This window comes from Candoia aspera, chromosome 5, assembly GCF_035149785.1.
Source record: "Candoia aspera isolate rCanAsp1 chromosome 5, rCanAsp1.hap2, whole genome shotgun sequence".
Lineage (NCBI taxonomy): Eukaryota > Metazoa > Chordata > Lepidosauria > Squamata > Boidae > Candoia > Candoia aspera.
In genome coordinates, this window is record NC_086157.1 from 105,733,920 (window position 1) to 105,751,034 (window position 17,115).

The window sequence follows — 17,115 nt, forward strand, 5'->3', positions numbered from 1 at the left end:
TACAACTCGGGTTTTCAGACATTTATTATTATTTTTTAACCACATTAAGTCTTTTTAAGACTTTTTTTTTAATCCGTTCAATCATGTTCTATTCTTGGAGACTGCCTAGACAAGTCCCTGTGATTTTCTTGGCAAAGTTTTTCAGAAGTGGTTTGCCATTGTCCCCTTCCTAGGGCTGAGAAAGTGACTGGCCCAAGGTCACCCAGCTGGCTTTGTGCCTAAGGCAGGACTAGAACTCATGGTCTCCCGGTTTCTAGCCTGATGCCTTAACTACTACACCATATGGGCTCTCTTTTAAGATCTACATTTTTATTATTTCCTGCTTCAAAACAGCAGGAAACTGGGATGCTAATTTTCATCAATCATGACTTGTTGAAGATCCACTCCTGTTATAAATGTTTGTATTCCAGGTAGTATATTATAAATATCCGTTCTTGGTAATGGAGTCTCCATACCGCATTACACTAAATTCTATTTAATGTTTGAAGAAGCCAGACATTGTAACACAGAACTGCACACTACAACCCTTACTCATAATCTTACATACTCCCTCCCATAATACAAACTAAAAAAGAAGGGAGAAGAAAGAGGAAGGGTTTTTTTTTCATAAACTGAATGTTCATCATCCCTTCTGGCAGATGAAGAGTGGGAATAGGAAAAAAAATAACAATAAAGCTCAACACTGGTACAATTATTCAGTGGACACAATGTTTTCTACAAACGAAAACCAAGCCCCATATCTAGCAAGAACACAGAAATCCCCAAATTCTGCCCTGATCCTTCTCTGGATTGAATGCCGTATAGATCTCTTTTTCCCTCCCAAAATACAGGAAGATTTTGTAACTGAGCTATCAATTCTTCATGATCAGGTTATTCCCTTCTTCTGCACTTAGCATCCCCTTCTCATGCTTTCTACCATTTGGTTCTTTCTGGTTGCTGGATGTTGCCTTCAGATGACAAATGGAATCATGCCTTGCGTTAAACACGCCAGAAGCTCTCAGCAATGCAAAATTAGTTGTTATTTTATAAGATACAAACAATTAACAGAACAAGAACAGACTCCAAATGCATTAGTGGTTAGTCAGTACTGTAAAATAAAATAGCAAGAAGCTGCAAAATGTTATGTTCAGGAAGGACCTTATTACTCACTTCCTGTTGTGTTGTCATTTGGCTCAGCTGGGTGATCTGATCAAAAATGGCAACCACAAATAACGTACTGTTATACTTAACAATAGAGTTAACAAGAGTACTCTAATTACAACTGTGCTGCAATAAACCTACAGAATCTATTATCTCACGATGGCTAATGATTTGGATGGCTTTAAAAGGAGACTGGCAAAATTCAGAGAGGGATGGTTATCAAGGAGTATTAGTCCTGAAGTCTCAATGCTGCCTCCAGATTGAAGGCACCAGGCCTCTAAATTCTACCCACAGAAGGGAGGCTGGGTACTGTGAAAAACAACAAACTGGATCAAGTCTTTGGTTTGATCCAGCAAGGCCATTTTCAATTCTTACAGATAAACCAGGTTCTCCTGCTCCTTGCTTCAGAATCTTTACCTACTCTATTTTCAAGCTATTCTGTAAAATTTCATTTATATTTCAACATAGGATATGGCTAAGACAGGCTGCCAGATGTTAAAGTGAGAGAAAATCTCTTGAAGAAGTGGTAGAGTACAAGGCCTAATTTCATTTCCACTATTTAAAAAATACAGAAAAAAAATTCAAATCCTGGGTGGGTGGCCTGAGGTAAAATTTTTAAACTGGTTAAAGGTATTCTTTTAACAGCACTTAGCATAGCTAATGAGTTCATTTGTTTTTAGGACAACAGGGAACGTTTTCCACAGCAATCAATCGTGGAAATAAAAAATTAAGCTAAAATGAAATCAGAACTGGTCAGTTAATCATGGTCAAATATTCTAGGAAGCTGAGAATGTTGTGTCCATTTTAATTTCAATTATGGTAGTATGTCATTGAGGGACGCGGTGGCGCTGCGGGTTAAACCGCTGAGCTGCCGATCGGAAGGTCGGCGGTTCGAAACCGTGCGGCGGGGTGAGCTCTCGTTGCTCATCCCAGCTCCTGCTCACCTAGCAGTTCGAAAACATGCAAATGTGAGTAGATCAATAGGTACCGCTTCGGCGGGAAGGTAACGGCGTTCCGTGTCGTCATGCTGGCCACATGACCCGCAAGTGTCCTATGGACAACGCCGGCTCTTTGGCTTTGAAACGGAGATGAGCACCGCCCCCTAGAGTCGGACACGACTGGACTTTACGTCAAGGGAAACCTTTACCTTTACCTTTAGTATGTCATAGCTTATGTAATATTTGGCACACATTTTATACGTACAGTACTTTGAGTCCTTATGAAGTCTGTGGGTTCAAACCTGAGCAACTTAAGCTGGACTGCAATCTATATTTCTGATAGGGCCTTCTTCATATACGACATTAAACAAAAATCACAGACTAACCAAAAGCCTAAATCGTGCAATATTTAAGTACTTCAAAGCCTAGCTATTAGCTATCACAGAAGACGCAGTATACTTAATGCACACATTTTACTAAAGCAGAACATTAAATTCATGCAGCTACATATAAAATAATTACCATCTTCAGCACTAAGCACTAAGTCTTCCCTGGCAAGGTTTATTTTTTCTTTATCTGCGCAAGAGGAAAAAACGGTGACACAATTAGATAATTCAGCTGTTCAGGATATCCTTGTGGGCTGAAGCCTCTAGAGATGGGAGGGAAGCAAAATGAAACTTGAAGCAAAGTCAGGTTCAAATGCCCCAAAAAAGCTTCTTTTCAAACCACGTGAACTCTCCAACAGGAGGAGAAGGATCCATATCAACATTTCTATTACAGTTTACCCTGCAAGCTATTAATGTTGCCAGATGAAGGGAAGAGCAGGATTTGAAAATGTCAACATGCCATTCACAAGAACTACTTTTTTGTAAAAAATATGAGAGTAGGACAGGATGATAAGCACCCTTTAAAATCAGCCTGTTGGAAGCTGCGCTTAGAATATATGTCCGATGCATGAATTCTGACAAGAGCATACTTCCAGAACATTGAATGCTGGATCAAGAGCTGCTTTCATCAGCCCATCATTTTTCCAAGGTGCTGGACTTCCCAGATGGCCAGGAAGTCTTTTCCATCTTAAAAGTCTGCCAAACCTATTCACCAAGGGTAAAAGTAGGATGACTATACAACTGATGGCTATACAACCAAATAGACATTTATTACTGAAATTTCGACACTGGGCAAAAAAGTGAAGAGCTATTATGAGTCTCGGGCTCTTGTTTACCCATTGATCAACCCATTTAATTTAGCCTCTTCCTCTGGTTTTTCTAATTGAACCCAAAAAACAAGATTTTATCAAATTTGTACACCATCTGACTCCCAATGATTTAATGACAATTAAGCCATCACCTGATAAGGCCTTACTCCCAGCATTATCCACCATGTGGGATAATGCAAATAAAATGCAGATACAGGTAGTCCTCATCTAGTGACTGCCTCATTTAGTGACCATTCTCAGTTACAATGGTGATGAAAAAGTTACTTTGCAGCCAATCCTTGCATTTATGACCTTCACAGGTCTGTAAAGCAAAGGAACGCTGAAGTAAGATCATAAGCACAGTCGCAATTTCACTTAGTGACCGCTTCACTTAATGACTGAGTTGCTGGTCCCAACTGTGGTTACTAAACGAGGACTACCTGTAATAAGAACTGGGATGAGGCATCGTGGATTTGGGTCCACAAACAGCTACAATGTGTATAAGCCACGTACATGCCACATTGCAATTTCTGAAACAGCCCCAGCAAACAAATTTTATTTGCTTTCCCAATCCCTACTGTAGATATTAAAGTTGTAGATGTATTTGCTTGTTGAAAACCTTTTAAGATATTTACTCCTTCCAAATGTAACACAGAACTACATCTTGCCAACGGTGGGCAGATTGGGACAAAAAGAAATGTGAAGGGCATGGAAAATGTCAGGCAAATGTTTTGCTCACTTGATGTGGCTGTTGGTATGTCCTCTAGACTTTTGGAAGGAATTTGCCTATTTGAATTCCTTTTCAGAGCCTTCATAACAGGGTTCAACTCTTCCTCCGAACCTGTTTCAAAACAAAAAACATGAGCACTGCACAACGCATAGACTTACGTCCCAACCACGATAACCAATCTTTATCTGTGTTAATTCATCCAAGTTTTAAAAATAAAAACCAAAGATTACAAGAATCATGCCAGCCCTTGTCTCCATCCCTCCTCATGGTGATCTGAAGTTACTTCACTATTCATTTTCTTACCTTTCCCCTTCCCTAACTGAAGTTGACAAGGAGTGCCACTGAATAAGACAATCCCGTGTTTCTTGTAATATGTAGCTCCACCCTTATAATGAAAGGTAAAATCATGTGCCTTCTAGACAACCATTTCTACAGTATATCAAGAAATATTTTTATCTGTTTGGCCATGTTTTCTAATGCTGTCACTTCATGAGTCGTTTCTGTGTCAGGTTATCACGCAAATGAGTAACTCAAAAACTCGGCTTTCTTCTTGCGGACTTAGTTGTGGTTGCCTTAGTTACTGTTGCTATGGGAAGGAAACTTTGAGTTGATAAGATTTTGTAAAAATTGAATGAGGGAGATCACTTTGTGATACTTGGGGCTGGGTGGAAGAGGATCAAAGCCAAAGGCTGGAGAGAGAATAAACCTTTGAATCTTGAAGAATGATGCTATTGGAAGACCCAAAGAAGACAGCAGGTCTAAGCTAAGCAAAGCAGGAAGCCGTACTGAAGTCATAGTGAATCTTCAAGCAGGCAGCAGCATCCAGTACCAGACAGGCCTCAAGCAACTCCTTCTGACTAGGAGGAATTTCTGCGAGCCATCTCGGTTGTTCAGATATATTAAGAAAGCAGATGCAGGAGGAAGAGCTTAACAAAGAAGAAAAGATTATATTGCACTCGTTTCTGGCTGTGCAAGATGGCTTGGAATAAAACAAAAAAATCTATCCCAAGTTTATTTTGCTGGGCACCATCCTCTTAACAACCATAACTGAATATGTTGATGAAGATTCTCAGTCATCCAGGTGGAAACGTTTCTACCAAAAAGGAAGAAACCCAGTTGCCATGACTCAACCTACAGACATAACTGAATATATTTAAGTCAAAACTGTTCACTCAAGCAAACTCGTCCAACTGTTTGAAAAGCAATGTTCTGCCATGGCAATTAAATAATTCATGAATAAACCCTTTGCTTTTCTTCATCTTGTGAAGTTGTCTCTAGGGGGCACATTTCTATCACTCCGGGAGCTAACATGAGCTTTGAGAAAGGTACTAAGTAGACATTCCATCCATGTATGCTGTCAGAGTGAAGGGGCTGTCTCCAATATTGATCATTCCTCTCTGCCAATCTAAGGCAGGAAACTAATCTTGTAGGAGGATGATCCAAGCTTATAACTGGCATAAAGTAATTCTTAAAATAGAATCATCCAGAACGTATGGTACCATCCCTGACTTCTAACTGATTGGACAAAAGGAAGATGTTAGGAGGCCAACGTAAATTAGGTTACTGTACAGCTGCAAAGATTTTTGCCCAATGTTCTGGAGTTTACTGAAAGAATGCCTAGGCATATTTCATCTCAGAGCAACATGCACCCCCATTTAAAACCTGATGAAGAACCCTATGCCCCATGACTCCTAACTCTGGAAATCTTTGCTTTAGGGGGAAAAAAATGAGTGGGTATCATCCAGGTGGCTTTCTAACAATCTTTATAAAACAGACCCAGATAAGAATAAAATAAGCAGTGTTTCTCAGCCTTGGCAACTTTAAGATGTGTGGACTTCAACTCCCAGAATTCCCCAGCCAACAAGGCTGGCTGGGGAAATCTGGGAGTTGAAGTCCACATGTCTTAAAGTTGCCAAGGCTGAGAAACATTGAAAATAATTTTTAAATGCTCACATATTGGACTTCTTTGGATTCCCAGACAGGATTTATTTTCATCTGAAAAATCTGACTCAAAATTCCTGGCATCTCCATCATCATCATTGTCATCACCAGTATGAGGGGCAGCAAGCTGAAGCTCAACTTCCCTTGTTTGGAGAGGACTTCCAGAGAGTGGGGTGCTTGACCTTTGCAATCCATGCCCCACACTCAGGCTTTTGTGGACATCAACTAACGAAGCATTGGCCATGGAAAGTTCTGTTTCTTCCTCTTCTATACCTTTCTTCTCTTTCTTATTGGCTGTGGAAGGAGAACCCTCCTGTTTTTCCAGACATGGGGTTTCTGAAGATGCTAGGTTAAGATGGATAATTTTTTGGAAAACCATATTCTCTGAAATGTTTGCTCCTTCTTCAATTTGTTTATCATGTCTGGAGGCCTTCACTGTAAGTGGGATTTTAAGTTCACTACGGTGATCACTCGACACCGTCTCTGTCAATGTTGGCATTTTTACAGGTGAGCTTTGTTCATCTAAATCAGGTGTTGAATGACAGGTAACTTTCTTGCAGTTGACTGTGGGAGGCTGAAAGGCAGCATCAGAACTTTCCCAAATTAACTTTTCTAAGTTAGACTTCAATGAACCAACATCTTTTGCTGGAGCAACAGATTTCATTACAGTTTCTTCTTGGGAAAGGCTTAAATATTCTGGGTGAGAAGGTGGTCTTTGAGCAGCTTCCTTAAGTAATTTCTGTAAGCTAGAATTAAATTCACTTTGCTGAAATCTGGAGGGTGCACTATTCTTGTTTACAGTTTCATTAATTTCTTGACCACCGTCTATTTCCTGTTGATTGATAAAGCCTATGTTCTGAGTAGACTTTCTGTTTATTTGTGCCTCGCTGCTACTCTCTGTATTGTTCTGGCTATGTGGTAAGATTTCAGAGTTTTCCATGAGTAATGTTTGGAAACGGGCTTTGAATTCAGCATGTCTAGAATTAGAAGGAACAGTAGCTTTTTCTATTGCTTCAGTTACTTCCTGAGTATCCAATGCATCTTTGGCATAAACTGAGCTCACAGACTGATTGGGCTGTAATGTGGTTCGTGTTACTTTAGGAATTTCTATGTCCCCAACTAACATTGTCACGTCTTCATTAAGTTTTTTTAAATTAGCTCTAAATGCTGCATGATCACGTGTCTTTGGTTTAATAGTTTTCACAACTGTTTCCATCACTTCCTCAGGTTGCTCATCAACTAATTCTCCCTGAATTCTCTCTTTATGGTTTGCACATTGTTTAATTGCTTCTGATGCGTCATCTTGCACTACAATCAGCATGTTGTCATCTTTCTTTGCATCTTTGCTTCCCACAAGTGTCTCACTCATTGTCTCTCTCAAATGACTGGACATTTGGGGTGAAGCAAACTCTTTCTCCTCAGTCATTTGTTCACAGGGCTTTTGCTGACCCTCTTTAGGAATACTATCAAGTGGTGTTTCCAAAATATTCTCAGCAGTGGGCAATTTTGCCGATTCTTTCAACAGACTGATGAGTTTAGCATTCAAATCGCTGCATGCTGTGTTTGGTGGGACATTATTTTTAAACACCATCTCAAGAATCTCTTTCTCAGGAGAGTCTGTTCTGTTCTGAACAGCACCACTGGAATCAGGTCGTATCAACTCTGCTGATGGAATCGGCAAGCTTTCTTCCCGAGCAGATGATCTAGGCAAACTTCCCGTGCTAAATTTAAATTCAGCAGGCTGAGTTTGGCATAAGTCATGTTTTTCAACAGTTCCTTCTCTTTGAGATTCCATCCTGCTCTCTTTTTGATCACTGGAATAAGAATGATGGCTGCGCTCCATCACCCTATTGAAAAAATTCCTTTTCTCTGACATAGGAGCTGCTGGTTCAGAAACATCCACTATTATATGATGACTGGAAGAGGCTTGTGCATCAGAAGTTTCCTTTAGCAACTTCTCCAAACTCTTATTTAAAGCATCATCATCAGCTTTTGGTGGGACTGAAGCCCTATTTACAGTTTCTACAACCTCACTTGCCTTAAGTACAGCTCTTCTATTTGTGTCTGCAGGGACAAAACTAGGTTCTTGAATCTGGTCACTGTAAGGCATTTGACCCTTTGCTACCAACTCCACCCGTGGAATCCCTTTCTCAGGAATTGGTGGATAACATGACTCCTGCGACTCTTCAACCGGCAGTTTCTGAAAACCACTGTTAACAACACTATGCTGTATTTCTGGTGAAACAATTTTTATTTCTGCATGTTCTTTTACTGGAAGCACATGGGAAGACTCATTGTCCCTTGTCAGGACATAATCTAAATGCATGGGTACAGTCACTGCTGATGGGGAAAGCATGGGTTCTCCCACATGCTTTGAAATCACAATTCTTTCCACTAAAGGTCTTTGGTGTGAAATCTTAACAGGGGGTGTTTTCATTCTCTCTTCCTGAAGAGGAAAACCAGACCTCCCACCTTCCAAAACTGCCTGGCTAGTTCCGATTCCTTCTTGTAACTCTTTCATGTAACTTCCAGTATTACTCTTACTCCTCTGTGGGATGGTCTCATCAGTCCTGCTCTGTAGTTTAGTCCCCGCATCCCAAAAGCTTCTCAGGCTCTGAAACTGGGAAGGGTTGAGCATCTGAGACTTGGATTCTTCATCTATTTTTTCTTTCAGTGAATGAATCTTAAAATGAGGCTTTGGTTGCAGAGTGGGTGGAATATTCCCTTTTTCTAAAGCAGTGGCCTCTGGTCTTTCATCCTCTTTAGAAAATGGCATCGCTTTGTGACTTGGTTGCAAATTGCCATCATCCAGCAATCCTGCACAGTCAGTATTTTTCTGGTCACTTGAAAGTACTTCATTAGATATATCAATGACTCGACTTCCTGTTGATTGATGCACCTGGATTGGCCCTCTGGTTCCTGAAAACAACTTGACACCATCATCTTCCATTTCAGAGTCCTCCTCACTTAGCTCAACTTTTCTGAAGGTAACTAAATTATATTTGCTTTGCTCATTGTCAGATTCACTTGTTACATATCCAGAAGATCCACCCATTGGTCTTATCCCACTGTATTCCTTTGTGTAGCTAGACATATTTTCATTTGTAAGATCTTCCTTATTTGCAGGCTTTGGAGTCACCTTCCCACCTTCCCAGAAAGCCCTAATATCCTTGATTCTTTTCTTATCTCCTATCACTGATGATTGTTTTAAATCATGTTGTTGCAAGACCAGGTTACCCCTATTGTTGGCATGGGGCATGCTTTCTGTGTCTAGAAAATTACAGTCCTTTCCTTTAGGTTCTTTCAGAGTTTCTCCAGATTTAGGCTCAACGTTTTCTTCTTCCAAGAAAGATTTAACATCTCTCTCTCCATCAGTGCATACCTGTGGGCTAGTTTTCATTTCTCCTCCAAAAGGAGCTTCAGTGCTTTTCAAGCCCATATGTGCTTTATCTTCAAAAGCTTTTAGTCTTCTGCACAAAGCATCTTCAGGTATGTCTTTCACACTGCTTTTATCCATCTTGTTCTCACTCTGATCAAAGGTCTGGAGATGTGTTTTCTTAGCGATATGAATATTCTGCCCTTGGCTGCTAGAAGCTGTATTCTGTTTTTCTCTGCTTTGATTCAAACTAGCTTGCTCTCCTAGAAACACATTGCTTGGACTTTCATTTTCCAAAAACGATAATTGTCCTGGTTGCTTTAGGACATCACCGAGCCTCAAGACTTCGCTCGCTGGCTCGCCTCTTTCATTCAGAGAGGGATTCAGATTTAATGTATCTGTATTTGGCCCATTATCTTCTCCCGTTACAGACAATTCCATCGGCTTTGGGGTGTCCATCTCTTCTGCAAATGCCCTTCCTTGAGGGGTTATCAAAACTGTTTCTTTATCGGCGGTACCGGAACTTCTTTTGAACCAGTCTAGCACTTTGGATATGGATTCATCAGTTGCCTTCAAATTCTCAGCAGCATGTTTGTCAACACTGTGACCCTCAACAAGTGCAGGCTTACCTTGTTCAAGGTCTGCGTGGCCAGTTTTTGGCATCTCAGGTTCTTCTGTCTCAGCCAAAGGCAACTCCTGGCCTACAAGAGACACAGCCAATTTTTCTTGTGAAACAAAGAAATTGTAGCCTACTCAGTTAATGGTATCAGTTCATTTCAAGCTGCATAAATCTGCCTATGAGTAAATACCTTCAAAGAAAAATGTACTTCACTTTTATATGGTGCATTTTGAATTAGAAGAGTAGCTGTCTTCAACAGCAGTTTTCCAATCTGTGAGAAGGAAATACTTCCTCAAAAATTGCCTGAGCTCTGAAATGCTTGTATTTTTAAAACTAATTTTAAAATGCGTTGTCCAACTTATAAGATTTTACATCAGTCAATTAAAATTTGTGGTCTTCATTATTATATAGGCTGTCCAACCGCATAATCAGGTTTTTTAAAAAAGTAATGATAGTCACATGCTATTTAATTATTACTTTATACATTCTATGTCCTGCATTTTCATTTTTTTAAACCATCTCCCTGAACATTAGGATTGTTAGAAATTTTTCCCTATACAAATTCTTCAAACATATATAAATGTTAGTATCCAGCAGAAGTCTTGAACAACCTAATATGTTTTGAAAATGCAGCTATTAGTGCATTTAGTAGAAGCAGTGTTTCTCAACTTTGACAACTTTAAGATGGGTGGACTTCAACTCCCAGAATTCCCCAGCCAGCATGGCTGGCTGGGGAATTCTGGGAGTTGAAGTCCACCCATCTTAAAGTTGCTAGGTTGAGAAATATTGAGTAGAAGAATCATAAAATCATAGGGTTTGAAGGGACCTTGGAGGTCTTCTAGCCAAGTCCCTGCCCAGGACAGGCATCTTCCTCATTCCATCCTAGACAAATGGCTGTCCAGCTTTTGCTGGAAAACCTCCAGTGATGGAGCCCCCAGGATTCCAAGAGACAAGCTGTCCCACTGCTTCATAGCTCTCAGATTGGGAAATTTCTCCTTATTTCATGTCTGGGTCTCCCTCTATAAAGCTTCCACCTACTGATTCTTGTCCTACTCTCAGGAAGTCTGGAGACTAAATCCACACCCACTTCTTGGTGACAGCTCTTTAAGCACTTGAAAAAATGCTATCGTGTCTCCCTTTAGCCTTCTCTTCTTCAAGCTAAACATAACCAGTTCCTTCATATTTTAGATGGAAGTTTTTAAATGCTTGGCCAATTTTTAAATTGAAATTTCTTAACACAAAAGCTTGGAAAACACCAACCAGCTGCTCTGATTCTCTTGCAATGGTAGTGATTACACCAGTTGGGCCACTAACTAGGGGAGCAAGTCAGTTTGTCCACACTGAACAATGGTTTCCCCAAAATTAGGAAACGAGAGCCAGGATTGGAATAAGGAAGGATTTTTCTGTTTAATTCAGATTATGCAATCCTAACTTGTACATCTCAACAAAAATAGCAGGATTCAAAGTCTTTCTTGTTACTTACCAGCTATATGAAAAGTCAACTGAGCCTTAAGTATAAATAACTTGCTAGTCCTAATTCTGTTTGGACTGTGTTGCAGCTACTTCCATCATTGTTTAATGCATTCTGAACAAAATAATTAGCAATTACACAACAATATGGTAGTGGTGAATTAACAAAGTGGCTAAGACATTAAAAGTACTAGCATACTCCCAAAAAGAAGATTGAACGTAGGATTACACAAGAGTGACAATCTCACTAGACGTTACCTCATTGGCTGTATTTCTTACCAGTGCTGCTTTGTGGGGTGGCACTTGGCTCAGGACTCAGCTGCTCAGTTTTGGTCTGAGACTGAACTGGAACAGTTTGCTTGTCCACAGTGCTGGGAACAATCTTTCTGGATGGTTCCACAGGAAGTACAGCTTCTACGGGAGAACTTTTTACCAACAATGGCAGATCTGAGTCATTAAAACTGTAGGAACCTGGAGGTGCTTCTCCTTCTTGAGATACTTGTCCATCTTTCACATTACCATTTAAAGCTGGTGAATAGGATCGTGGTGGCTTTGATGGACAAGATGCCCTGTTTTGATGTGTATCTAAATAATTTACTTTATCATTAGTCTTAATACAGTCGGAGTCTAACAAACTGAACTCCCCAGGTTCTTTGCCCTCATGCAACTCAAGATTTGGTGGACATTCATTTCTATTTATACTGGAAGAGAACTTGACTTGCTTTAGTCTTTCCAGTGAGTTTTGCGAGTAGTCTTCTCCTGAGGGAGGGCTCTTCTCTGCAACATCTTCAAGGATGGTGGAGGTTGGTAATCCACTTTTACTAGATGGTTCCAAGGTTTGACTAAGACGCAACACTTCAGAATCTGTGGAACTTGAACTTGAGCTTCGTTTGAGGATGCTCTTGGGTGGCCTCCCTTGGCTATTGATCTGCTTGATCCTTTTAGGCACTTTGGGTAAGGAATCTTTACTCTGCAAGGTGACATCTGAGGTCTTGTGGGCATTTTTCCTAGCTTTTGGTATAGGCATTTTTCCTGTCTGCCCTGGTTCTATAGAAGGTTTTTGTGATCCTTCTATTTTGCTGTAATTCAATAAATTTGCTCTGGATTGGTTTTCTACTGAAGGTGAATGAGTGACTGCAAAAGAAGACACATACACAAAGAAAGGGGTATAAGCACACTGCAAATATGAACCCCTTAGCAGTTTAGAGCAACAACATGCAACTAAAGACAGCATTATGGTATGTCTGGAAAAGAGATTATGTTAACATGCTTGTCAATCACCTTCTAAGGGTGCAAAGTAATGTGGCTTAAGATTTAACCTTAACCTATAGTAATAGCAAAATCAGAATTACTTTAGCATATTACATGGTGAAGAGAGAAGCAATTTTAAAGTGATACTTTGAATAAAACATATTCCCAGCAAATTACGGAAAATAGCCTAAGATGCTACTTATTTTGCTAGTTTTCCAAATGCAGGTGAGCAATCCCAAGTGTAATTTCTTCAATACGGTCCAACTCCATCCATCTGATTTTGCTGCATGCTAAGACTAGGCCTCAGATCAAGAAAAAAAATCGGATTAAGGTCAGAGAGAAAAAGATTTTTTAATATAATATTAAATTTATAATAAGTGCAATGTGTCTGGTTTTATGAGTTTTTAATGTTTATGATCAGAGCTCGATTTTATTGTAAACCGCCCAGAGTCCCTCTCTTGGGGGAGATGGGTGGTAATTAAATTTGAATAACAAATAAATAAAATAAATAATAAAATATAGGAAACACGGGCACACTTTAAGTAGTTATCATTTCTTTGGCATGCTTGTAAAGTATGGTGAGTTAACTGGCACATGGAGAGCCAGTTTGGTGCAGTGGTTAAGGCATCAGGCTTGAAACCAGGAGACCGTGAGTTCTAGTCCCGCCTTAGGCACAAAGCCAGCTGGGTGACCTTGGGCCAGTCTCTCTCTCTCAGTCCTAGGAAGGAGGCAATGGCAAACCACTTTTGAAAAACTTTGTCAAGAAAACTGCGGGGACTAGTACAAGCAGTTGCCAGAGTCAACATTGACTTGAAGGCAAAGAAAGAAGGGAAGGGAAGGGAAGGGAAGGGAAGGGAAGGGAAGGGAAGGGAAGGGAAGTCATACATCCAGTATATGAACCAGTGGCTACTCCACTCTTGCATCAATATAACCAACTCTTTGAAACAAATCTGGTACTAGCATTGGACAAGCAAAGCACTGAACAAACAAAAACATCATATAATTTGAATGATTATATGGAAATGGGTCCAGTTTTTATATAATTTTGTACTGCACAATTTTGTACATCCCCCCCTCCCCAATTCCATACAGTACTTTTCTTAAACAACTTTGTAACATGGACTTACTAACATGACACCAAAGCATACTGTAATATTTGTTCAGGGGTTTCATTATTCTATAGAAAACACCCAGAGTATTTAAAAAAAATATATTCACCTTTCTCTGTTGTTTCCAATGAATCAGCCATTCCATTTTCCAGCTGCTCAGTTTTTGCATTGTCTTCTGGTCCAGCTGAGTCATTAAATGGATTTTTCCTTTGCTGGAACGGTTTAATTTTACATTGTTTAAAAAGCATGGAAAGAAACAACAGTGGAGAAGATACAGCCCTCAAATGCTTTCAGATCACAACTCCCATCGTTCATCATCATTGGTCATTCTGGGTAGAGCTGATAAGAATTGGGATTTGACAACATCATTGATTTAGAAGGTTAAAAGCAACATTAACCCATGAATGACTATTAATGTTTTTTAACTAAGATAAATCTTACTCCATTAAGACTCACTTCTATTAAAGACGTTCTTCGTTACAACTGATGTTAAAGACCGGCATTACACAGCTGTGCAAACCAATCATACATTCTGGAAAGCAAAGAACCACATTTGATACAGGGATAAAAATTGCCTTCACAGAGTACAGAGAAGAGATCAATAATACAACCATCTTCTTAAATCTGTAACTTCTGCAGGATTGTATTAAGTCAAAAGATATCTTAAGTCATACAGAAACAGTAATTGTAGCAGGAGACCCAAATTAGTCTATTTTATTTTATTTTTTATTTTATTTTATTTTTATCCCTATATTATTTTTACAAATAACTCAATAGTAGCAAAAAATCAGAAGGAACCTTATAGCACCTTTTCCAACTAAAACATTTTATTAAAAGGCATATGTTTTTGTAAACTTCATCAGATGTATAAAGTGGCTAACTTTAGGCATTAAAAACAGCAGAAAGGTACACAGTAGATGTAATGAATGTTAATCCATATTAATAGATGAGAAATAGATGAGAAAATGCTTTAAGAAAAAGATTGATACTTTATTCAGTTTGGTGGTGATTTGGAACTTAAAATGGCATTGTAATGGTGGAAAGAAATAATTCCATTATCAACTCATATACTTCCTTCTAAAAATGAGAAAGGACAATATTCCAGAGCCCAGAAGAATATCATTCCTTTAAGTCTCTCCCCATCCCCAAGAGAAAATAAGTTAACATACATTCTCTGCTTTTCAAAAATATGAAGGAACCCTCATCGAACCATGTCATTAAATAAAAAGTTGTGGAGAGTCAACTGCACAAACACAAAATCTCAACAAAAACTGAACACAGAAGTAGTAACTACTTCAAGGAGACTTCCATTCTGGTTCCTTAGCAACAGTATGGAAGTGGTTTGCCACCACCTGCTTCTAAGATGTTTTTTTTGACTTTCCAGGCTAACATACAACTGGTGGTTTCCCATCCAAATTTTAACCAGATCTATCCTGCTTAACTTTTTTGAGATCAGCCAAAGTCCTAGCTGGACTTAGTAAGTTATATGATTACATATGAGGGTTCATCAATCACTTTGTTGTCTGCCTGCCAATGAAACCTGTAACTTCAACCAACTGAGTCCATGAGACACTTCTCTAATCTCCCCAGTTCAATAGATCTGGGTTGCTGCTCAGCTCTAAGAAGGTGATTTGTTTCCTATAACAATTCATCTCAAGGTATTATTTTAAAAAGAAGTAAAATCATTACAAAAAAACTAATAGCATGTTATTGAAATAGCAGGATTACATTTCTCCTGATCAGTCAAACTTCTGACTTTGTCCTACAACTATAACCTTATATTCTGGGAGGCATTGCCCACATTTTATTATTTAAAGACCTTCCTCCCTCCCTTCCTCCTTCGCTCCATAGCTAAGAACAAACTGTCCTTTCAAATAGAAAAATACCTGACAATGGGTCTGACTCAATACCATAGGATAGCTCTTACCTGAGCAAGATTTGAACACCTAGATTCTATGGTCAAGTACAGACGATTCCACCAAGTGCCTTACCTTGAGAGGACATGTGTTTGTGGAGCATCTGAAGTAGAAGCCATTGCACATGTCCTATTTAACTGCCAACTATGTGCCCCAGCAGGGGCTCAGTACCTTCAGACATTAATTGACAGAACCACATACTGGGACCGTAACAAAAGACTATGTTACTTCCTCCAGGGCACAAATACATATGTGGTCAACAGAACTGTTAAGTTTATAGTTAGGGCCGTCCAACTGAGAACGCAATTTATAGAACGCATTGGGGTGGCATGTAAAGGTGATGAATTCATTTAAACTCACATTGTTTCTGTATTTTATTACTTGTTTTATTCCATCTTGCATTTTTAACTTACAATTTTATCTCTATTTTACCTTACTGTATTTTATCATATTTTATCTCACCATAGTATATTTTATCTTACCTTGCTGTATTTTATCTGTTTTATGGTATTATATTTTATATTTTATATCTTATAGTGGCTGATGCCCAACTTTTTGATATGGTCAATTGACTAATCAATAAAGTTATTCATTCATTCCTTCCTTCTTTCCCTCCATATGCCTTTCAACAGTAATGGACTATTTTACATTTCTTCACTGCTTATGAAACAGCCAAGTCAGGCCCAAGAGAACCATTAATGTACTGGATTGCTCAAGGAAAAAGAAACGCCTAGGACCATGCAGTTCCACCTTGGGATTAGCATATGCACATAAATAATGCACAGCTAAGGTCATAAGATACTCTTGCCTCTCCTGATTCCTCCAAATATTCATTTAGGCAATTAACCTTTACTATGGATGATATTCTAGAGGTGACGGACTCGTCCCTGGGGGAGCTGGGGGTGTTGACGACTGACAGGAAGCTCTGGTGTGGGCTGGTCCATGAAGTCACGAAGAGTCGGAAGCGACTAAACGAATAAACAACAACAAACTTTACTGGATACTGATGATAGCCCACCTTAGATGGTGAAAGAGCTGGCTTCCTTGTTTCGTCCTGGGGTTTCTCTAATGTGTTGGAGGCTGCATTGAACATTTTAGGACTGGAAAAAGAAGAGAAAAGAAAAGAAGCTTAAGTCCTCTCCATGTCACCCACTTAAACAGGCTTAAGTGCCAGGACTTCTCATTAAAGAAACCTAAGTATTTGAAATTTTTTTTTCACCGCCAAACCATCCTCAACAAAGGGATCAGCTTTTTGAGTTTCAGCCATCATTATTTGGAGCAGGATATACATCCTACCCATCCCTTTTTTAAAACTCATTTTCCCCTTCACATTCCTTAAGAAGCAAAACGTTGCTATCATAAAATAATGTCCAATCAGATGGTCCAGAATGGAGTTTGTGAAAGAGTGAAGAAGAATTGTGAACAAATTC

The 17,115-nt window shown here is 39.3% G+C and overlaps 1 protein-coding gene across 2 annotated transcripts in view; it reads right to left on the reverse strand.

Moving 5' to 3' along the window:
• The window catches only part of SYTL2 (synaptotagmin like 2), a 48,285-nt gene that overhangs the window by 12,458 nt on the left and 18,712 nt on the right, over nt 1-17,115 (reverse strand). The window contains exons 4-9 of one of the 2 annotated variants that reach the window (XM_063305892.1): nt 16,704-16,785; nt 13,879-13,981; nt 11,689-12,543; nt 5,957-10,021; nt 4,013-4,114; nt 2,601-2,654 (exon numbers count right to left, since the gene is read on the reverse strand). In XM_063305892.1, coding sequence (XP_063161962.1) covers nt 2,601-2,654; nt 4,013-4,114; nt 5,957-10,021; nt 11,689-12,543; nt 13,879-13,981; nt 16,704-16,785 — 5,261 coding nt within the window. The remainder of the gene's footprint in view (nt 1-2,600; nt 2,655-4,012; nt 4,115-5,956; nt 10,022-11,688; nt 12,544-13,878; nt 13,982-16,703; nt 16,786-17,115) is intronic. The other variant, XM_063305894.1, reaches the window with a different exon arrangement.